This window comes from Podarcis cretensis, assembly GCF_951804945.1.
Source record: "Podarcis cretensis genome assembly, chromosome: 3".
NCBI classification, from domain to species: Eukaryota; Metazoa; Chordata; class Lepidosauria; order Squamata; family Lacertidae; genus Podarcis; species Podarcis cretensis.
This window is the reverse complement of record NC_137172.1, coordinates 38145750-38170454: the sequence shown is the minus strand read 5'-3', so window position 1 is coordinate 38170454 and position 24705 is coordinate 38145750. Positions and strand designations below refer to the sequence as shown.

Genomic DNA, 24705 nt, shown 5'->3' with positions numbered 1-24705 from the left:
TTCCCTGAATCTAATAGCTGAACTTCATTGGCTATTTTAAAAAAATTGCATCTTTCTTATCTCTACTTATTTTGTAGATGTGGAGGTTTGCTGCAGTGGGATTAAGGAATTGTGACTTGGTTCAAGGAAACAGTACATTTTGTTCCTCTTCTTTAGTTCTAGCACTGACTCCCAGATCAAACTTACACTCACCTCAACACCATACATTTAAATCACTCTTATATCGCTTTTAAACTCATGGCATCCCCAAAAGAATTCTCAGCACCCTTATGGACTACAGTCCTAGGATTGTTTGGGGCAAGCTATGGTTGTTAAAGTGGTATAAGACAGCTTTGAAGGCATGCCCTGAATGTGTCATGAGGCTTATTCACACATTGCAGATTTAGTAATACTGGCTTGTGTTCCAGAACATGGATACATGCATTTAATCCATATGAGAGCACAGAGTACACACACGCTCTGTCCTTCTGTAGCTATGGAGGTAAATGTGTCTTGCAGCACATTTATGCACTGTGTGTATAGATACTAAGATGTGTTTAGTTGCATCACACATTGCATTGTACAAGCAGGTATAGACAAAAACTATAATGAGTACTTAATGTGCTATAGTGTGAAAAGTGACTCTTGGCTAGTTTTTAATATAGAAAATCAGATATTTTTTTTTACACCTTCATGTCTTCCCTCAGTTTTTAGTGAGTGACTAGATAAAGAACATGCTTGGGCAGTTATAACCAGGTGAAGAGCAAGATGTTTACTTTGTGTTTTTTTAGATATTCTTGTGAATGAGTTTTGTATGTGGGAAAATGAAAAGTGACAGTCTTTTTTGCTGCTATGGCAACTACCCCAGTGGGGAAGACCTTGCACAATAGCCAGCAGGTTGATCTTAGAAGTGCAGCTCCTCTACAGTGTTGATGGATTTCTTCTGGTTTGGCTTACACGACTACTGGTGCTAATCAGAACTACCTGAGTAATTTATTATGTCCTAGGTCTCCCTTTCTGTTATCTCCCCTAGCTTGTTAACTAATGCAAATTACTTTCTGAATGAATTGCTTAAACAAGCAGCAATCCATACGTCACTTCGAAAGGTTTTATTGTTCATTGCCTAATCATTATGGCTTGTAATCATAACTTTGTGCTTAAGTTGTGCACTTTTGTTCACTCTCCTGATAATGCAGAGCACTGATGTGCCATCCTATTAAATTTTAGGGATAAGAGTGGTAGGAAATTGTGTTGTCTTAACCTTCCATTATTTCTCAGATTCTTAAATAGAGGCGACTTCCAGGTTATGCAAAGGATAGTAGGATGGAATTGAATGAAATATTTTTCTTATGCCTCTTAGAGACACTTTCTCAGTGTTCATTATTACCCAAGTGCTCCATGCTTTCCCTCTTATTCCCTCTTATTGCCCTATTCTGTAGTTTAAATAGAATGCTTCTGCATGGGCAGTCATTGACATATTCCTGACTGGGTCATACAGGTAACTTCCAGAATTATTGCATGAACAAATGACAAATCAGTTGAGAAAATTGCTGGATAAAGTTACATGGGCAATCTATTATGGTGTAACTGTTATTGTTCTTTATTAAATTTGTATACTGCTCTATACCCATAGAGCTTAGGGTGGTATACAACACAAACTCTTACACATCTATACTCAGGGATTCCATTCAGTAAGGCTTGACCAGGAAATATCTTGAACATAAATCATGGTTTCAAAATAATTAGCATTTCAGCTAATGTTAGGTAAAGTTCTGGAGTTCTATATGTAATCAGATTTAATTTTTATTAGTTCAAATAGCATTCTGTAATTTTGCTTATGGTGAATTTGGATTTTTTGGCATCTTGAGGTTAGGATTCTACCTTTGGACCTATTAAGGAAAATTGGTGAAATAGCATATTTCTGAATAATAACTTTGTTTAGGGCTACTTAACTGAGACATCTTCATTAATATTTTCCTAGAGTACACACACGCTCTGTCCTTCTGTAGCTATGGAGGTAAATGTAACAGAGCACTATTCCCAGTGTTCTCCTGTAAAGTACTAGTGGTGAGTATTCCACAACTATGAAGTCTAAAGAAATGAGATGAAAAGAGGAGTCTTAAGCCCAGAACAGAGACTACAATTTAATTTTGATTCAAAACACATTTGAAATAGTTTCCCACAAGGAAAGAAAAGGTATACTCAGTGACTGTCCTTTTTCTAGTGCCTGTGAAAACCTGGACTGCTAAACAGCAAACTGTTTTTAAAGATACTTCAGCTAAATGTTAATAAACAGTTGGTGGATGGGCATTAGCTTTTATGTACATATTTACTGGGCTATGTTGCATAAATGCCAGTTTGGATTTGAGTTTTTTTTTGCTTTCAGCATAAATTAAAAGTCTGTGGGTTTTAAGAAAAACATACTTCAAAATTCTTTACATCACTTCTGGATTGTTAGAGTACGTGTTTCCATTCACAAAGCTAGAGGGTTAGTGTTACCAAAAAGGAGCAATGCAGCAGCGAGCAGCAGCTTCGTCAGCTGCAGGTGGCTGGAAAGCCACACAGGATGTTGATGTTTGTGACTGTTACCATGGGAAGAAAGGGGCAGTCCATTCACCGTACTGAGCACCGGATGTTAGCTCAGTGTGTCATCTGACCTGTACTGGAAGTACATGGGTGGAGTTATATTCTCTCTGCTGTTGATGTAAAGAGAGTGCAGACATGTTTCTCTGTACTGCTGCAAAAGACAGAAATAAAAGCATGTAAATACACTTCTGTCTGTCTCTTTCCCCTCCCTGGGGATAGCAGGGAGGAGAGTGAAGGAGTGGTGTGTTCTTCTCACGTCTGGGAAGGATCGCCGATTACAGACCTCGCCTGTTTTCCTGCCGGGAGTCGCAGGGGGAGGTCAGCGAGGAATTCAGCCGGTGCCTGGAGAGTGGCACATTCCTCTGACTAGGCTCGGATTCCAGCAGTTAGTGAGTTTTCTAGCATCACTTTAAGGCCCATCTGTAGGCAAAGAAAGACAGACTATGGCTTATCTGCATACAGAATGAAACCTGACTTGGAGAACCAGATGATGCTTTACTGTAGCACAACATAGAACAGTTCATCTGCAAAGAGTTCTCAAGGAATCTCTCTCACCAGGCAACAGAGCAGTAGATGAAACTTGGTGTTAATAAGTGCAAATTAATACACATTAAAGCAAATGTGTTCAATGCCACACATACACTGATGTGTTCTGAATGCCTGAAACTACTTAGAAAAAGGCACCATGGCTATTGTAGAAACCTCATTGAACCATTAGCACAGTGTGTGTCTGCACTGCAATGAAATAGGCAAACATAATGTTAGGAATTAGTAGCAAGGTTGAAAATACTACTATGATTATGGAAATCTATCGTATGTGTGCTTCTAAGATAGGGGTATACAAGCAGAGATTTTTATCCATTAAAGGGGCTGCAGTTTTCTCCCTTCAATTTTAACACTGTTTTTAATTAATTTTTATAATGAAATGTTTTTAGAATCGTTGGATTATTTTGATTGTTGTTAGCCGCCCTGAGCCCAGCTTCGGCTGGGGAGGGCGGGATATAAATAAAATTTATTATTATTATTATTATTATTATTATTTGCTAAACTCTCCCTTTGGTCTCTCTGTGATTCATTTTGTGTTTCCAAGTGTACTTTTAACAATGCAGACAGTTTTTTCCAGCCTGTGACAGCCACCAGCTGCCTGGTTATTCTCTGAGTATACTTATCCATTGTTAAATTGTCTAAATTTATCACCTTTCAACAAATCAATATGGATTATTGGAACTACTCTTTTTTGATCTGTCAACATTTCCAATTAAATTGTCTGTTTAAGATCTTTCATAAACATAACTCCTGACAACACAGCTGTGTTTGGACCTAATTGTTTTAATTTCCACTTTTTTCAGACCCTTGGAAAGCTTTCAGTCACAATACTATTTTCAACCTTAATGCTGAATTTATTGCATTGGTCCATATTGTCTCAGAATATATGTTTTGAAATAAACTTCTCAATTTCTCCAATATATATGATCTCTTCCAGAATCTCATTGTTTAAAAAAATGTATTTGGCAGGCAAAATAATATAAGGGAATATTACAGTGTCAGGGAAACGTAAACCCTCCTGCTTTAGAGAATCTGATAAGAATAGTTTTTGTTTTCCTTGGTTGCTTTTCGTGCCATACGAAATCCAAAACCTTTTCACTGTTCCCTAGCTTTAACTTGTAGGTAAATTCTAGAATAGAAACATCAACTGTAGCACAATTCTGCCCATCCACTTCATTGTATTGATTTCATTAATTACAGTTTTTATAATGTATCAGAGATCTCTTTGTAATTGTGAATCTGATCCCAGTTGTTTTAACTAACAGAATTATAAAAATCAAAATTAACACCACATCAGGCAGTTAGTTATAAGATATATGTAATTTAAGTGAGCTAGTTTAGATGCAATGCTAAACGATTGTTTGGTGTTACAAGAGCAAATGTTGGTGAGCTTTGGACTATGTGGGGGAAAGGTTTTTTAAAAATTGAGTACCTTCTGTAGCATTTTTTACATCCAACTAAAGAGGCAGAAAGGAACATGCCATTCAAAAAGGGGAAATGAAATGAAAGGATGAGAAAATTAAGATCCCTTCCCCTCTTTGAGGTAAATTTATTCTCTCTGTTGTCCCTTACTGGTGACAAGGAGCTATTATAGCATGTTGGCAACCACAATAGAATCTGACTAGGAAGGAGCCAAGAGGGCCTTGTGTCATAGGAGAGGAATTATGGGAGATGGGCTCTTTCTATTAGTCTATTATCACTCTATTCTTCTTATAAGAAACTTGTCAAATAGAATATTAACATCTTTATTAGGACATACTACACTGTTCTTCACTAGTTACCAGTTCTTTAGTAGGGAACCAAGTTTTCTTATATGTGTTGCTGCTTTTTGAATTATCCCTTTTTACAAGGGCTACTGGAGAATAGTATTTTTCCATCTGATGTCAGATGTTAGCAAGTAAACCGTGTTTTGGAAAGGATTTGAGTCTACTATGTTTCCTACTAAAGAATCATTCTTTCTTCAGTTGTGGCTCCAGTTTTCATTGCCTTTGGCTTTCTCCTATATGAATAGAGGGAGAAGTTGTTGTTGTTGTTTAATTGTTTAGTCGTGTCCAACTCTTCGTGACCCCATGGACCAGAGCACGCCAGGCACTTCTGTCTTCCATTGCCTGCTGCAGTTTGGTCAGACTCATGTTTGTAGCTTCGAGAACACTGTCCAGCCATCTCGTCCTCTGTCATCCCCTTCTCCTTGTGCCCTCAATCTTTCCCAACATCAGGGTCTTTTCCAGGGAGTCTTTTCTTCTCATGAAGTGGCCAAAGTATTGGAGCCTCAGCTTCACTATCTGTCCTTCCAGTGAGCACTTAGGGCTAATTAAGAATGGATGCATTTGATCTTCTTGCAGTCCATGGGACTCTCAAGAGTCTCCTCCAGCACCATAATTCAAAAGCATCAATTCTTCGGCGATCAGCCTTCTTTATGGTCCAGCTCTCACTTCCATACATCACTACAAGGGTAGAAGTTAGCATTATGTATTCCACAGATTGATTAAAACACTGCCAGGCTGCATTCACAGGGTGGTTTATTCCATTTCCCCAACATTTCTCTCAGTGTTGATTTCCATGTCATATCTGAGCTTTCACATGTTACAGGAAAGTCTGAAAACTGTTACAGGAAAGTCTGAGGGCTCTCTTGGACAAATGAAGACACCAACCAGAGCAATACAGAGCAAAACAGCAGCCAGTAGGCTCGGTCTTTATTTAAGAAAAGACTGTCGCGACAGGACTCCCACCGCCCACGAGGTGAAGCAAGATGGAAGCCCCGAACAAAGGAAGACCCTAACTTTTATTAGTTGCTAATCCCCCAAGCTACACCCCCAGAATTACATCATATCTACATCATGATTACATTAAAATTAGGAGGAGTCGAGTAGGGGCTACACAGGTAATCCGAGTGTCCTGACACCTGGCCGGAGCCTCCTCTCCCCTCCCCACATGAGTCATTTTTAAGAACAAAAGAGAAGGGCAAAGTTTCCTGCCCCCTGAGGGGAATCCGGTCAGAGCCCTTTGTAAGAGTCCGTGCGGAATACACTAAAATATGCAGGTTATTGTGTCCCTGATGGCCTTCTGTCTGAGCCCATCACGATGGCCATCAAGGTTGTCACGTCCGCTGGGAAGGGCCGCAGAGTACGTGACCGTTCGGTCAAAGGATTATGGTTGCCCTGTATCAGGTCGCCCCCCTTTGATAGTCCTTGTAATATGTAGTCAAATAAAAGTGGTCCGATGAAAATCCGATGTACGGCTGATTTTTGGTGAATTTATAAAGAATATGGTCCTTGAAGTTCAAAGTACTTTCGCCTTTCGGAAGCAACTTGCTACATTTTGATTAAATCAGTCACGGTCAATTGAACTCGGAAACATTGTATTGAGAGCTGTCAAAAGGTGAGGGAACAGACGCTTGCAGCCTGCAGTACCAGCGTGGCCGCCGCAAGGGGCGCTGTTCGACAATGTTGATTGGCTGAGGCGGCTGCCGTTTGACCTAGAGTTCAGGCGGCCGGTCTACTCACAATAAAGATAGGGCGAAGCGGAGCGCTATGGCGAAAAGCTGTCAGACTAGCGCTTCCTTATTTACAGAAGGCTTTCAAGAGATGGCCCTCTAAAGGGACATCTCTAGGATTAGGGAGGGGGGATGCGTGTATGTGTGAGTGTGGTGCTTGTGCGGTACACGTGTCAATGGAGGGGGGGTGTTTTCCGGCGACAGTTCCCCCCTTCGGAGATAAGATTGCGAAGGTAGGAAAACCGCGCAATCCTTCTCTCCGCACAATCAATAAAAGTCTGACATGTCATACCTAGAATCCAGATTTTGGAAGTTCTTCAAGGGTCCCATTTTGATGGGGGTCGCCTGGGTTCCTGATGCTGGCGGTCTGTAGGTGGTAGTTGGTCGCGGGCGAAGAATCGGGAGGCAGAAGCCGCAAGTTTGACAGCACATCGGAAAACAGTGGATCGCGCAGCAGAAAACAGCAATGCAGATGGCGACAGTGATCAGGATCAGAAGTCCGTTCCCTAAGAGCTGCTTTATCCAACCAGACCCCGGCAGCCAGCTCCACAACTGGGTATCTGATAACCCCTCATGTTGTATGTCTTTAAGCTCGTCCGTTAGTTTATGGATGTTGTTAAGGTGTCCAGTAATATTAAGGGTTTGATCGGACACGTGGGTGCAGCACTTGGTTCCGACAAGGGCACAAACGCCTCCTGTCGAGGCAAGAACGTAGTCCAAAGCAAGGCGGTTCTGAATCGCAGTCTGCCTGACTTCCGTTAATTCCGTCAGGATAGATTGGGTAGCTGCATTGGACTCCTCCATGAAGTTTAACAGGATATCCGTTAATTTAAGGATATCAACATGGTTGGAGCTGGCTCCATACGCGGGAAAGAGGGCCCGGCCATAAGTTTCACTATTATCTAATTAAAACAGAAAAATTAACATCAGTGCACACAAAGCAAGCAGGTGTTCATTTCCTAAAGTAGTGGTCCTATCTCTGGCATTCTTCTGAGAAATGGCTTCTGAAAGGCTTTCTTTTGGAAATTTGATACAGAAAACGGACTATTTCAGTTCTTTTTATATCTCTCTTCACTAAGTTGACTTCTTGCCCTTCTATAATATAATTAGTTCAAACAGAACTAATTTAAAGCTGTAACTGCAGCTGTGCAAATTAGCAGCTGCTTTAACAGCAGAATTCATTGCAAACTATCCTTTGGAGTGCTTTATTTCAGGCTGGCAGGAGAATGGTAGCAGCTACTCTCAGACTCTAAATAGACATAGTGAAGGTATTGCTGTAGAGCTGTCTTGTGCACGCCATCCTATTTAAGATGTAAAAACTACCTTTTCCTGTTGAATCTAGGTGGCAGTAGCAGGAGATGCTGGATTCTGCTTAATGGCTGATTAAGTAGTGGTAGTTTCAATATGCATTAACTTCCAAAGGTCAGTCAGAGGGCTCAATCTAGGCTGAAGCAGGCAGTAACCGAAGACTAAGACAAGACAATCTGACTGCAAAATCTATTTTCAGGGAAGCCTTAGGGAGTTTTAAAATCAAATTACATGAGCGGTAACAACTTTTTTGACTTTGCTATAAATCACAAGTGCCAATACAAATTGCACTGAGAACATATTGCGTATAATTAGTTTTAGAAGGATTAAACGGCCTGAGGCAGTCGATTTTGGATTGTGAAGCAGGAGTTTGGGAAAACAAAACATACCTGTTCTCCTGTTGGGGAGCCTGCACCACATTTTAATACTATGAAAAACTTAGTCCTGAATGAAGAAGATTCTAGTTGCATTGGGAATATGCAGCTGCCATCTCTTTGCGGGGATAGTATTTCACTTACCCCATTTCTAAGCTGTGAAAAGTTCCAGGAATAATTTTACAGGTTTAAGTTTTCTTTGCATAAGAGAGCGGTGGAAGCATATGATATCTTTTGCATAATTGTAAGTGAAACAAACCCTTCTGAGGAGCACACGTTTGGGTCTTTAGCTAACCGGGAGAAGGAAGCTGCTTGTTCTGTTGTTGTTGTTATTCTTCTTGTTGCTCCTGATGCAGGTGGGGAGGGGGGGTTAGATAAAAAAGATGGAAGAGGGCACATCTTTATAATTATTTTTTTTCCCTTCATATTTTTCCGTGTGGTACTACTGCCAGCCAGAGTAGATAATACTGGACTTATGTTATATGTTGTTTATTTATAATATCTCTTACCTGCACTTCATTTTCAAGGCACTGCCAGAGCAGGTTACATTAAAATCAATACTAAATACATATTAAAACAGGATGCCCAAACAACGTACATAAATCAATGAGATAAGCAATTCAGCAGACTTCTGTAAAGGCCTAGATGAATAAGAGTGTCTTTAGCTGGCACTGAAAACTCAATAGATTTGGTGCCAGCTGTACCTGAGAGGAGAAGGGATTCCATTATTGGGACACTGATCCCCCAAAAGCTTCATCTCACAAGAAGGATAGCTGGATGAATAGTCTATAGCTTACCATGAGGCAACTGCATGTAGTGCTAGAGGTCTCAGGCTTAGAGCTGCCATCCTTGAACCTGAGCATTTTTTAGCTATATGGACAGAGGAGTGTAGAATTCAAAACACTCATTTTTTTCTCTGCTATTCTTTCATTGGGGATGGAAAACTATGATTCAGGTAGGTACAATTGTACTTCTTGCTTTTAACTTGCAGGTGGATATACTTGGATGCACCTAGGGAGTCTCCTGAGTATATAGAAATCACTGCTTTGTTTTTCAGTGCTTCGCTTCAAAACTGCTAGGCACCTGAGTTCTGGCTATGGCAAACATGGCAGTTTGGTAGCAAATAGCCACCCAGTTAGCAAGCACATCCCTGTATCTGACCTGCAGTGCGCAACCTGACCACCTTGTCTCATCCTTTCTACCTTTATATACCCAAGGGATTTATTGCCCAGTACTGGCAGTAAAACATGCGTGCATACACCTGACCAGATTTATAACTTCTAATTAGATGTTGGTAACTTTGTGTACAGTATATCAGTGCAAAGCACAGGCTGTCAGCTCATAGGTATGCAAATTGCTTTCAGATCTCAGGGTTGTGTTTTAAATTACTGACAAGAACAGAATCGTTCAAATTTAGCAGCAGCAACTGTTTTTGTCTGGTTTGTACGTATTAAAATACATCGCTTGTTTCAAAAACCAGGTAACCCAATAAAATATGACGGTCTTTCTGAGGCATCCAGGCCCTCTGCAAATCACAGGGGCTATTGCTCCACTCAGCTATTTGTTTGCTCTAAAGAAATAGAGCCTGTTTTCTTCGAGCATTCATATCTCATCTAACCAGTGTTACGGTTTGAGGCTTTTATTAATACAATTTACCTTCTTCGCTTTGCAAGAAATTAAACATTCAAAGTAATTAAATAGGTTTCATTAGATTAAAGGAAACACCTGGGTTTGGAAATGATCTGTGGTGGGACACCCAATGAGTATCTTCAATATTGCAGCTGGGCTGTTCTTCCTCATCTGTCTTGGTAAACAGATGTTGGGTGTCTGTTGAACAACTTCAAGGATGGCACTTCACTGGTCTCACTGGCCCTCATCATCTTGTCCAATCTACTACTGTTCTTGTTTTAATTAAAAAAAAAAAAAAATGACTCCAGAAGTGAAGATAGCTTCTAGCAGTCTGTGCCATTTATCTGGGCTTCAGGCTATCTAATGAAACTGCCACGATGTATTAATATTAGCATTGGCATTCCATAGTTCTATTGAATAAATTTCAGATTAAATTCAGTACTTCCACCTTATGGATTTTGTAATGTGAAAACTTCTTCAGGAAAGGGTGTTTGTGTTTAATTCATTTAAGTATAATGGGCTCAACTTACTGTCTGCAACCTCTTCTTGACTAAAGTTGTTCTGCGTTATATAAAAAACTTTGTGTCGCCTTCCTGTTTCCTTTTTCTTGTTTCTCATTTTCTGTGCATATCTTGTTCCCTCTTTTTTCCAGGTGTGCCAATGCTGTTTGTTATCCCCTGGGGAATTGTCAAGTACCTTTATGAAGATGTGGGGTTGGTTCAGTTCTGATTCATAGCTGATCGCTTTTGAGGGTTGTGTTTGCTGTGGGGTGGGAGAGGTGCCCATTTTCCTTTGGCTTGATTGCTTTGGCAGTGGCTGTTCCATTGACTGACATCTTATCCATTTGCTCATGTTGCAGCCTGGCTAGAGCAGATCATGTTTTATGCTAGAGAAGCATCTCATTAAGAAAAAAGAAGAGTTCTGATGACATTTTGGCAAAAATAAATAAGCACAAGCTTTTGCTGGCCAACCATTTTCAGCATCATTAAATACGTGTGTCTTTGGAAAGGTATTCTATTCTATATCCTGGCCCCTTCCTCTCGCTGCCCCTAATAACTCACCACACTGGTCAGAATGTCTTGAAACTTCAGTTTCCAGTAGTGGCCGTTATGGACAAGCATAATCTGTTAACCAATCTTGATTCTGAAGTTAATCTCCACGATGGGGAAAGTGTGTGTCCTATAACGGTGTGGCTGTTGAGGGAAAAGGTTGTGTTTTTACTCAAGGTTACATGAGCTGGGGATCTTATATTTCCAATGGATCATTTTCAGGCACCAGAAGGAAAACACTTTTGTCACAAGATGTGGTGATGCCTACTTGCTTAGATTACTCTAATACAGAATAAGACTTTACCAGTGGCTGCTGGTTATGATGCCCATATACAAAAGTGTTTTCCTTCTGATGCTTGAAAATGATCCATTTTTTTTAATTATAATTTTACTGGTGTTAGCCGCCCTGAGCCAGGCTCTGGCTGGGGAGGGCGGGGTATAAATAAAAATGTATTATTATATTATTATTATTATTATACTGCCTCCAAGATTAGAGGCAGCTTGCTTCTGAATACCAGCTGTCCTGCCTATACAGTTTTCCCATAAGCAGCTTTCTGGCCACTGTGGGAAATAGGAAACTGGGCTAGATAGTTCTATTCGTCTGATCCAGCAGGGCTCTACTTACTATCTTATGTTCAGTGATACTGCCAGTAATATATTCTGTCCAGAGGCTGGCAAAAAATTCCAACTGTGTGTGTTATGTCTCTAAACAACATTCCTCTGATGAAAATATGTTATTCTCAATATGTGTCTGATTTCCTATTTGCCTTTACTTGAGTTATTCAGACTTGTTTATAAATACACACCCCTATTTTCTGTGTGGGTGGCCTCTTGTTACATCAAACTATATCACACAAAAGCAATAAAAAGACATTACCATGTACTTCTTGTTCTTTTACCTTTTACTGTTCAAATTTGAGTGAAAATAACATAGCTTCAAAAAACATAATTTAGCATTCAGTTCCTCATCAGGTTATGCATGCCTTCATAAACCTCTTCATCAGACACATGCAGCTGGGCAACAGGGATTGCAGTAGGGCAGCCTGGCCTGATTTTTCCTGCCACAGTGGCAATCACACTGTTTGTGATAGTGAGGTGATATTCTCATTCAGCACCAGCAGCCCACTAATCATGCTGGAACAACAAATGCAGCAGGTATTACTACTTGTAATCCTCTTTCAAATGTCACAGCCGCACTCAGTGAATGCTAAGAGTGGAAGGCTGTGCCAACCAACATAAAAGTGGTTGTGGTTGTTTGCACACCTGCAACATGCCTACCTAGAAGTGACATGGGCGGGGGCAGAGCTTGCCACCATGATGCCCACTTCCCGACACGTTCTTCTAGAGTGCCAAGAAAAAGCCTGAACCTGTGAAAATAACATTTTTTTAAAAAAATCTACTACTTTCTCTCTTCTGTAATTGGTGGTGGTGTTCCAATGCTTTGGGCTCCCAGTTCTGTTTTAGGAGAATTTATTCAGTGGGTGGGTGAATTAGCTACTAAGTGCTCCCCTTTGGTGCTATTTGTCCTTCCATCATTATTTCCTCTTCCTCCTCAGTTCTGTTTCTTTCCCTCTTGTGCTCAGGGTTCATAAATGTGGGGGGAAGTAATGGTTCTTTATGCTATGCATCTTAATACATACACTGCATTCCCCAGTTGTCGCATACACCTGACATGCTGCTGAGCTGCTTACAACCCTTTCATCTAACCTACCTAGTCATAGGGCAGGGACATTGCCCTCCGGGGTAGTTTGTTAAATGGAGCCATGTATTAATGCTCATGACTTGGGTACAAAATGTTGTACTGGCACAAGGAGCAGCCCCAGTCTTGGAATGGTTGGTAGCGTGCTGATCCAGGCTACTTCCTCCCATAATCCCCTGCCACAATCACCCTTTCATGGCTGCCTGCCGCTTATTCACAGTGCATTTACATACCACATTTTCTGCAGAGCTGTGCTTAAAAAAACAACAGTCTAAGCATAATAATGATACATAGCTTAAATACAATAATAACAGCAATTCTTTAAAGACGTATCAAAGAAAATTAAGTGGGCATAAACCAAAGGGAGGCAGGTGGTGCTGTGGGTTAAACCACTGGGCTTGCTGATCAGAAGGTTGGCGGTTCGAATCCCCGCAATGTGGTGAGTTCCCATTGCTCAGTCCCTGCTCCTACCAACCTAGCAGTTTGAAAGCACGCCAAAAAGTGCAAGTAGATAAATAGGTACCGCTCCGGTGGGAAGGTAAACGGCGTTTCCGTGCGCAGCTCTGGTTTCACCAGAAGCAGCTTAGTCATGCTATCCACATGACCCGGAAAAACTCTGCGGACAAACGTCGGCTCCCTCAGCCAGTAAAGCGAGATGAGCGCCGCAACCCCAGAGTCGTTCACGAATGGACTTAACTGTCAGGGGTCCTTTACCTTTTATAGACCTTACCAACAGGACAATTAATGTAGTGTAACCCCTAAACTAATGGCAGTAATAACTAGCAACTCCTCCAACTCTTATTCCTAGACTCAAAGGTCAAAAGTCCCCATAGAGTTTTGAGCACAGGGTGGGTGAGGCATGACAACTTGAAGCAGCCATGTATGTCTTATGCTGGTTATTATTTTCTCTTTAGCTACAAGAGCACAAGTTCATGCCCTGGGTACTAGTTATGTATAACTAGTTCACAGTTTGGCACAGACACTTTGCACATTAACCTGTAAAGAGTTGGCGTAAAGTGTATGAGCATAGCGGGCAGCGCACATGCTAAGGACCAGTCCTGGCTTTCCAGCATGCAGTCCTAAGTATTTGAGGAATTATATCTCCACGGTGTTTGGTACTGCAAGCTCCTGTGCATGCAAAAGTGTGAAATGACTCTTAAGAACCAGCTCCAGTGTTGCACTGATTGTGTCCCCCCCTTAAAATAATGTGCTGTCATTGTGGAGTGTACGTATAATGAAGTATTAGGCATTGAAAATTGTACTGACTATTAAAATTGTTTTGATTACATAATTCATTTTTGTAATGAACCTGTTAACGTTGTATCTGTTTTGAACCCACTCTGAACGCATTAATTTCAGAAAAATGAATGTATAAATAGACTGGATGTTTGTGTGACAGTCACGCTACCAGCCGTGCTGGGTGCCATGCCATCTGAGGGAGAGTATGTTCAACTAACACAGAGTGTACCCTTCTTCTCAGCCTACTCCCCCACTTTTAAAGCACACCAGACAAGATGTTAATTACTTTGAGAGAGTTCTTATGGATGTGAATTGTACACCTGGCTCATAAGTAACACTTTTGTGTGTGTCAAATTGCCCGTCAAAAATATTCCTAGCATTTTCTGAAGTTCTAGTCTAAAGCCAGATCAAACTAAGTAAGACCTTGACTAGGACCATTTTTGTTCTGATGATCAGTATAGGTAAGGTAAAGGTAAAGGTACCCCTACCCGTATGGGCCAGTCGTGTCCGACTCTAGGGTTGTGCGCCCATCTCACTTAAGAGGCCGGGGGCCAGCGCTGTCCGGAGACACTTCCGGGTCACGTGGCTAGCGTGACAAGCTGCATCTGGCGAGCCAGCGCAGCACTCGGAAACGCCATTTACCTTCCCGCTAGTAAGCAGTCCCTATTTATCTACATGCACCCAGGGGTGCTTTCGAACTGCTAGGTTGGCAGGCGCTGGGACCAAGCAACGGGAGCGCACCCCGCGGCGGGGATTCGAACCGCCGACCTGACGATCGGCAAGTCCTAGGCACTGAGGTTTTACCCACAGCGCCACCCGCGTCCCTGATGATCAGTATACAGTACCTTAAAAAACCAGACACCTTCCAATCCCTGCTACTAAGCATGCTGCAAACTCAGTAGTTTTTTTCGCAATGTAAAAATGTGTCAGGAAATGTTCATGTTGAATTGCTTGCTTTTTGTATTACTCAAAGCTGGCTTATGATTTCTATTAAACAAAACCCACTGTCTGATGCATTCAGCAGGCCCTAATGGGCAATTTGGGTAAACTAAAACTTGTATAAATATTTCTAAAATGGTATAATAGCTAACCTTGTGCCTTTTCTTCTCTATAAAGTGCAAGGTTTCTGTGCCTTAGGCTCAACACTTACCCTTTGTCTCTGTGATGCTACAGTAGATGTGCAGCAGATTGTAAATTGCATTTGTGACTGGAATAACTCCTTGCTTAGGAGGGATATTAAGAAATGAATAATGTCCAGACCATAGTGGTTCAAAGCAACTGACAGTTCTAAGTGTATACGGTACTGAAAATCAATAATTTTAAACAGTAAAAACAGAGAACCCCATCATAAGTGGGCAGCTCTTTTACATAAATGGTACAAGTTAGCTTTTATAAAACAGGTTGTTAGAAAGGGTGGAATTTTTATTTAGTTGCAATTCAGTGGATGAGTCTTGTTTACCAAGCAAGGCCAAATGTAAATAAAATTGGAAATGAACCCTCTCCTTTCCCACTTCTGCTCACTTATTACTTTGGCAGGTGCCCAGTGTTTTTTGTTTGTGTGTTTGTTTTTTGCCTCCTTGTGGTAATATGTTGGCTGCTCACTTGCCTCAGTTGTTAGTCAGTCTTGCAAAACTTATTTCTGTTGTATGGTGCCCTTTGGCTGCTGCTTAGGTACTGTGGTAAAGACTGATCACATTGAACCATTATGATGATCTATTTTGGGATAGAATAGCCTGAATTTAAAAAAAAAACAAAAAAAGGGAGACTACATTTCCATGCAGTGGTTGGGGGCCACATGTAAGATACCCAATTCAGAATGTGCGTACTGTCTTAGCTTTCTGCAGTACTGGTATAACATCATAAACCACCAAATTCTGGTGTAGCAATTTCATTCTTAAGCCCTTGTTTACTCATGCATGCAGTTATGAAATATATTTAATTCTGCTTGCTAAGGACCATCTGGCCCAGGAATGTTTGCACTGCTTGTGCTGAACAGTGAGCAGTCCTCAGAATGATGGCAGAGTCCAGTGTGGAATTTAGGAATTGCAGACTTAGTTGCTCTTGTTCAGCCTCTTATTTTCACTCTGATCTGCTGTGGATTTGCAGCACTTGAGGATTAGAAAAGATGGATGAGTGTATTTGATCCCAAATATTTCCCAGCACACACACACACTTAAGGTATACCCCATGGCATGTACAGAAATGTAATTTGATCTTCAATAAAGACTCCACTTATATGGTAAACCTGTGTCTGCAGGGTCTCCTTTCAGGCTGCAAGTGGAAATTTTGCATAACTGAATGTTCCTCTATATAGGAAATTCCCTGTACATAGAAAACATAACTAAGCTAAGAACCCGTTTCCCTGATGTTTTCCACGAAGAGGAAATTTTCTGAATGGAATAAGATTTAGTTGTTACCTGCAGGGAAGTGGTACAGCCCAGACAAAAGCTTACCACCTCAATGAGAATCTGGCCTCTCTGACAAACAAAGATATAAATAAAGAAGACACCTGAAGGCAGCCCTATACAGGGAGGTTTTTAACGTTTGAGGTTTTCTGTGTTTCAATATTTTGTTGGAAGCTGCCCAGAGTTCCTGGAACAACCCAGTCAGATGGGCAGCTGCTAACAACAACAACAACAACAACAACAACAACAACAACAACAACAACAGAGTTGGCATCCTTGAACATATGAGTCTTTCCCAGAGTGAATGTGATATAGTGAAATTCTAAATACTACTCTGAGAAGTGGTAACTGTGCTCTGCTGTCTTTGACTCCTCAACTTAGATTTAGATCTTACTGAAGCATTTATAATGGATGCTGATGATTGCATTAAGCTTTGGGATTTAATAACATAGGCTTGGGAATGTACAAAGGAACTAGGCAGTGTGTGCAGATAAGTTACTTACATTTTCCTACCACTTTTTGTTTTTCTGGCATTTTAATTTTACTGTAATGATGTTTTGATTGCACATTGGTATACATTTAAAAGCAGTTAAAGCTGTGGTGTGCTGTAAGAAGCCAATTAATGCACAAGGAAGTCTAACAGAATTTAATGCCCAGCACCATTACTCAACCTATATCATTATACTAGAAAACATTTAAATTTGTTCTAACGCTATTCAGAGGAAAGCAAACCTTTTCCCCAGCACACTTATTATCCAGCAATAATTCTTAAGTCGGACCAAATAATATGCCATAAAGCTGTTCCTTAGTCACATGTATCCTTGAAGTGACTTTCCTGCGATCAGGTCCTTCCTCAGAGAACTACTGGTAATAATATCATAAACACACTTTTCCTATGCTTTAGTAGCCATGTTTACACATTATAGAAACCCATAAACCATGGCTTGCTGTGAACTAGTACCACGCTAATGCAGGTGAATAAATTGCTCCTGTTTTGATGCTGCCTTTCTTGAGTGGTGGGCAACAACCTTGGTTTACCATGTTCTCCAAAGGAGCAGTTGTGGTTCATTTCTCCCAAACAAACCCTGAATGGTAAGCCAAGAAAAAAGCTTGGATTAACATCATATTTTGTTGCTCTCAGCTCGGCATAGGAAAGAGCAAAAGGAGAGCAGTTCTGCAGTGTGCACTAGCCCTCAGCTTGTTCATGGTAGTCCATGGTCTATACAGGTGAATGTGGCCAGTGGCTAAAACGTAATTGAACGTTATCTAGGAAAAAACTGATATTTAAAAATAAATTTGTGATGCAAAGTCCACTGGAAAGCAGTAAAACCACCTGAAACTGAGGGGACCATTCTGGAACTAAAACTACCACTAAAACTACCACTCCATCTTTTTCCATGCTTTGAGAGTGTTTACTTGTTAGCTCATGTGTTTGGATGCATGTCAGCAGGCTTTCTGTATTCTGCAGAGTGGGTAACATAAATGATGCACCAATGGAGCTATAATATCCCATCCCCACATCATAGCCCGTGCATTTGTTGTAGCATGGTGCATATATGTTTGTTTGTAATGCCCATGGTGAGGTTGATAATTCATGATGCATAACCCATACGTCTCACAACTGGTTTAACCTTTTATCAGTCAGTTTTCATGAGCCCATGGTACCTCTCCATCTAGCCAACTTTCTGTCACACTCTTGTGGGAACAAGAAACCATACAGGATTGGCCTAGACAGGCTTTGTTGACATTGGCTGAGGAGCAGTTCATATCTTTACTCCATTCCATATAAGGTGGATCACAACTTATGAGGAAAAGGAAATCATTGCATTCAGGGACACCATTGCAGTAAAGGGCAAATCATGTCACCCCACCCTAACACTGAGCGGCCTGACCTCGCTGCCAGGAATTTTGCAGGGGGTGGGGAGGGATGCACACTGTACAATACCATGTGACATGCGACATACAAGACACCTCTGTGGGCACACACACAGATACACACATCATGAGAATGCATATATTGCTAGTTTTCAGTACTGCTGAATGCCTTAGTTACAAAATGATCAATTTATCAAGTGTTCTTCTCAAACAAGAGGAGGCACTCTGCATGTTACTGGGAGAACATGCTTGGCTTTTCTTAACTGCAGAGAATTTTCTAAACAAAAATAGACTATTTTTGAGGAGGAAGCCTACACCAATAAACTACGGTGGATGCCATAGGCTTGTTTTCTTTCTGTCATCTTCATAAAATAATTCAGATGGTATGGAGAAGGTAATCACTGAAAGTCCAAACAAGCTATGTGTTTGAACCAATAACTGAGAGCAGGAAAATTGTGGCAAACCTAGAATTCTGACCAAAATGACACACTGTGAAGAAAGAAGAGTTGGTACAAGGATTTTAAAATGGGGGTTAAAACATTGCTAGCTTCAAGCTCAGACTTTCTAGTATGTGGGAGGAGATTGACTAACAAAATTCACAATGGCTTGTATTCTGACTTCTAATAAAATAATTCTCCATAATCATTTACTGATAATTCATGACAAATTGTGGTAGAGAAATTTGTCATACGAAGGCAGAAAGAGAGGCTTAGGAGCACCCAGTTTAGCAGTGATCGTTGCAAATTAGCCTAAAGCTTTCTCTTCGGCAAGCAAGCGGTTACATCCATCTGTGCAATGTACCGTGCTGGTTTGCTAGCACTTGCTGTTGTTTTCCATCTACGCTGCCGAGACGTGTGATGATGAGGAAATTATTGCATGTATGTACTAAAGTTTCCCCCTGCCTGTCTTGTTCTGCTTCTCTAGCTGCTGGAACAAGAATCTTAACATGAACTACTGGCTGATCATCAGGGTGCCCATCCTTGTTGCTATAGGGGTGAGTGATTAGGAATCTTTGCAAAAAAATTAGTGTGTTCCAGAGACAAACGAAAGAGATGGAAATATTATTATACTGGTGTGCACCTCCACTAACAAATGTATTTTATACTGAAGTAGAGAATGTGGTAGGTAATGCCCTTGGTTTTTAACTATCATGTTTGTAGAGGATGAGTTTGTGGGGACACTTTACTTATTCTTGACCTTGGTGTCCATCACATAAACAAGTCACTTGTAGCTTAAAATGGCACCTTCTTCACAGTTTCCATACCGGTCTGCAAACAGACCAGACATACAGTAATTTGAACTCCCCAGAAGAAATATGCTTCGCACTCTGAAGTAGCATTGACAACAAATACATAATTAGTGCTTCTTACTTATACAGTCTAAAACAGTGGTTCCCAACCTTTTTTTGGCCAAACGCCACCTAAGCATCTCGAAAATCCTGATCCCCCTCCCCATGACACATAATTCTTATTATTCAAAAAGTGAACTCCTATTCACGTGGAGGAAGCCTAAAAGGCCATTAACTGTTAATAACTCATTCTTGAATTTCCCCATTAAAAATCACATTGCCCGCTGTGTTGGGAACCACTGGTCTAAAAGAAACCTTTCAATGTACATTGCCAAGTATAAATTAACCTATTTATTACATCTGTATACCACCCTATTGCAGAACTCTCAGGGCGGTTTACAAGCACATTAATTAAAACAGTGAAAGGCAATCATAAACAGAGGATCATTAAAAGCAACAATAAATTAACCAACACCACGTCTACATCTTGACTCTAGAATAATTACTGTCAAGGTACACGGATTATCCTGATGATTTCCTTAAAAAAAATTGGTTCAATCGACAACATACCTGAAAAACAGTGCACTCCCCAAAAGACACCAACAAAACTGTAATTTGTAGCAGTGAGCTACAAATACATTTACAAATTCATCTGATATAAATTTTATACATCTGGGGAGAGAGACTGGGCAGATGAAACCATTATTTGTAAGTCTACTTTGTTTACAAGATGAACTCCAGTTGTGGATCCCTAGCTTTTCCAGGATGCAAATCATGTGGGCACAGCCTTCTTTCTTGAACTTAGTGAACAAATTTTCATTTTATGTATTACTCTTCAAGTTTGAGTAGCATACGCCAGATACTTGACTCCTGCAGATTGCAGGTTAGGTGACTTCTTGCAGAGGACCATGTTTTCAAGTATAGAGAGATGGATGGAACCCGGCAAAGGAAATCAACAGGGCAGTCTGTATATCTCGACAATAATCTTTCTAGTTTCCAAAAAACTTTACCCCATGAATTTACACTTGGTATTTCCATTTAAAAATAATTGTCTGTGAATGGTTTATGCTTTTTCAGAGTGTGAGACACTCTGGAAAGGGCTGAACTACCTGGCAGATGATACTTCTGTAGAGTCTTAGAATTAATAGAAGCTTGCTTTAAAAGATGCACCGTGTAATCCTTTACTTTTTGTTTTATCCAGGTAAATTTCCTGATCTTTATCAGGGTTATTTGCATCATCATTTCTAAGCTGCAAGCCAACCTGTTGCGCAAAACTGACATAAAATGCAGGTGAGTCATCTTGGCAGCAAACCTATTCAGTGCTTATCTTAGGAGAAAGTGCTTGCAGGAACAGATTAAATGACATCATTTCAGATTGCAGCTAGTAGGTGGCACTGAGCAGAAACTATCACAGTTTGATTGCATATGGGGAGCTTCTATTTGTTTTTAAATAAGAGGAAGTCTTGAGCTTTTTTCAATTCAATACCAAAAACAAAGGATTATACAAGTGTTTGGGGAGTAATGATGCAGAGAAAAACTGGCAATATGAGCCGATACCCATAACAAAGGACAGAGATTAGCTGTGAGAGGAGCTTATCAGAGGTTGCAGGGCAGCAGCTGAAGAAGGAGCAAAAAGGGTTTTCTGGTGTGTGTGTTTCTTTGTGGCTGATTAGCTGCTTTCGCTGTGCAAGGGTCAGAGGGGGCAGGGTTTCTGTTGAGGCAGGTGATTAGCTGTGGGAGGAGCTTATCAGAGCTTGCAGGCAGCGGCGCACGCAGTTTGATCCATCTTTTAGATTTAGGGGAGCTAGTCTCAAACGTTTGTTGAGGGAGACCTAGGGTTTTTTTTGGGGGGGGGAGTTATTTGTCCTGTCTTCACGCTTTTTATGATGGCGAACCGCTGTAGCCAGCCCCAACGACACGTTCTCAAGATGGAGGGGGAGGGAACAGCTGCAGTCACCTGCGGTTCCTGCGCAATGTTTGCCATCTTGCCAAAGGTTGCAGGCAGCTTTACCTGCAGCAATTGCATGTTGATTGCCCTCTTAGAAGACAAAGTCCAGCAACTGGAGGAACGTGTAGCTATGCTCCAAAGAATTAGAGAGCTGGAGCTCTTCTTGGAAGCAACAGAGCACACCGTCTCCACCAAGGAGGAGACAGGGGACTCCCCTGAGAAGGAGGCTAGTTCACCAGCACAGGAGCCAGATATATGGAGAAACGTGACTCAAAGAAGTAGGAGGCCCAGGGTTCGCTCTGATTGTTTAGAAATACACAATCGCTTTGAGGTCCTCTCCCCTAGCATGGAAGACGAAGAGCAGACTCCATTTGAGGATCTCTCCCTCATTACAGTCGATCAGGTATATGAAGACGAGCAGCAAGGTCAGTCCTCAGGGAATGTGCAGGCGACCTTGGAACGGACAGCTCACGGAAGAACCCCGACCAGACCTAAGAGGAGGCGTCTAGTGGTGATAGGGGATTCCCTACTGAGGGGAACAGAAGCAGTGATCTGTGGGCCTGACAAGATGTCTTGGGAAGTGTGCTGTCTCCCCGGGGCTAAGATCCAAGATGTAACTGAACGACTGCAAGGAATCATAAAACCCACTGACAAATACCCCTTCCTCTTGGTTCATGTGGGAACCAATGACACTGCAAGCAATAGCCTCCAGAAGATCAAAAGAGACTACGAGGCTCTGGGCAGGAAATTGAAGCAATTAAATGCACAAATTGTCATCTCATCTGTCCTCCCAGTTGAACGACGTGGCCCAGGGAGAGAGGGAAAAATAGTGGAAGTGAACAGCTGGCTTCGCAAATGGTGTAAACAGGAACGGTCTGGATTCTTAGATCATGGACTGCAGTTTCTTGAAGATGGACTTCTGGTAAGCGATGGGCTGCACCTCACAACGGTTGGGAGGAATGTTTTTGCCAAAAATCTCAGAAACCTCATCAGGAGGGCTTTAAACTGACTAATGTGGGGGAGGGAGACAGTGCTCCTGAAGGTAGGAGTCTATCAATTGATGAAGATGATCATCCAAATGTCATAGACCAAATGGAGCAAACAGCACACAGACCTAGATCCCCAAGCCAAACAAACGGAGGACATAGATGATGCCTTCCTGGAACAGATGGCCAAGCATGCAAAAGGAAGGGAGATAGTAGTAATGGGGGACTTCAATTACCCGGATATTTGTTGGATGTCAAACTCAGCCAAGAGCATAAGGTCAAACAGATTCCTCACTGGCCTTGCAGACAACTTCATTGTCCAGAAAGTGGGAGAAGCAACAAGAGGAACAGCCATTTTAGATCTGGTCCTAACCAATGTTGATGACCTGGTTAGTGGGGTAGAAGTGGAAGGATCATTAGGCGCGAGTGATCATGCTCTTCTGAAGTTTACTATACGGCGGAAAGGAGCAGCCAAGCATACTAGGACTCAATTTCTTGACTTTAAGAAAGCCGACTTCATAAAACTTAGGGAAGTGCTGGGTGAGATCCCATGGACAGTAATACTAAAAGGAAAGGGAGTTCATGATGGCTGGGAGTTTGTTAAGAGGGAGGTAGTAAAGGCACAACTTCAGGCAATACCAATGAGACGGAAACATAAGTAAAGGTAAAGGTACCCCTGCCCGTACGGGCCAGTCTTGACAGACTCTGGGGTTGTGCGCCCATCTCACTTAAGAGGCCAGGGGCCAGCGCTGTCCGGAGACACTTCCGGGTCACATGGCCAGCGTGACATCGCTGCTCTGGCGAGCCAGAGCCGCACACGGAAACGCCGTTTACCTTCCCGCTGGTAAGCGGTCCCTATTTATCTACTTGCACCCGGAGGTGCTTTCGAACTGCTAGGTTGGCAGGCGCTGGGACCGAGCAGCGGGAGCGCACCCCGCCGCAGGGATTCGAACCACCGACCTTTCGATCGGCAAGCCCTAGGCGCTGAGACTTTAACCCACAGCGCCACCTGCTGCTCCAGAGAAGCGGACACGGAGCAATGGCTCCAAACTACAAGAAAGAAGATTCCACCTAAACATTAGGAAGAACTTCCTGACAGTAAGAGCTGTTTGACAGTGGAATTTGCTGCCAAGGAGTGTGGTGGAGTCTCCTTCTTTGGAGGTCTTTAAGCAGAGACCTTGTGGTCTCTTCCAGCTCTATGATTCTATGATTCTAGGTGGGAAACCTCTGGCCCACTTGCCTCTCCACAATTATGGCAGGGAAGGACTGCAGCTAAGTCCTGCTGCTGAGCTGCTGATGGATGAAAACATGACTAAGTTTCTATGCTGTGTGGTGATAAAAGGGAGCCCCTTCCTCAGTGCACAGCACAGAAGCTGCGAAAGCTAAAAGTATGTGTCAGTATGAATGCGGTGTGTTTAAGAACCTGAGCAAGGTATTATGTGTGTGTGCATACTTTGTCCCTGACCACTTTCCTTTCAAGGGAATACAGACATTGACGCAGAGGGGCAGTTTCCCAACCCTACTTAACAGTAAACATTGAGTCAGATGCTTGACCAGGTAGCTAGTTCTATTTCTTTTGCACATCCCTTAGCAGCACACAGGGTCATGGTAACGCAGTTACAAATCCTTTCCTAGCACAGGTCCTGCAGTGACATCTCTTTCCTGCTGTATCAGCTTGTCCTTGACTTCCCACGTCATATATGTTCGAACATTGTGTTTATGCAGAGCCTGCTTTCCGACATCAGAATCAAGAATTCTGGTTTCTCCTGCTTCCTTTTCATTCAGTTCTTTTTAACTATTGGTCTCTTGGAAGTGTAAAGTAAAATATATTGACACTAATAAATTATTATTATTATTATTATTATTATTATTATTATTATTATTATTATTATTATTATTATATTATTATTATTATTATTATTATTATTATTATTATTATTATTATTTTAATATTTATATTTATTTTATTATGGTTTTACTAGCCATTTCCTTGGGGTTTGGAGCATATGTCCAGTAAATATATATTCTTATTGCATCACAGTAGTTCTTTTCATTTTCTCAAAGTTAGTTATCAACGAATGTGTTGATGGTGCTTTGAAGATGTCACACATTATAGAATACTAATACAAATCCTTCAGCAGGACTTTTGTCTAATGACTGCCAAGAACTTGATGGCCTCTGTGAGAATATTTTTTAGTAGCTAGAGTGCATTTGATCTCCAAAAGCCATGCAGCACATGGTGATCCCACAGAGGGGAGGCAATTCTGGAGCCTAGTACAGATGGTATAGTCTGGGGTGCAA

At 41.5% G+C, this 24705-nt stretch overlaps 1 protein-coding gene across 1 annotated transcript in view; it reads left to right on the top strand.

Moving 5' to 3' along the window:
* The window catches only part of GLP1R (glucagon like peptide 1 receptor), a 107666-nt gene that overhangs the window by 74130 nt on the left and 8831 nt on the right, over positions 1-24705 (top strand). Inside the window, exons 8-10 of the mRNA XM_079969296.1 lie at positions 10568-10628; positions 19107-19176; positions 20672-20760. Of these exons, the coding sequence (XP_079825422.1) occupies positions 10568-10628; positions 19107-19176; positions 20672-20760 (220 nt within the window). The remainder of the gene's footprint in view (positions 1-10567; positions 10629-19106; positions 19177-20671; positions 20761-24705) is intronic.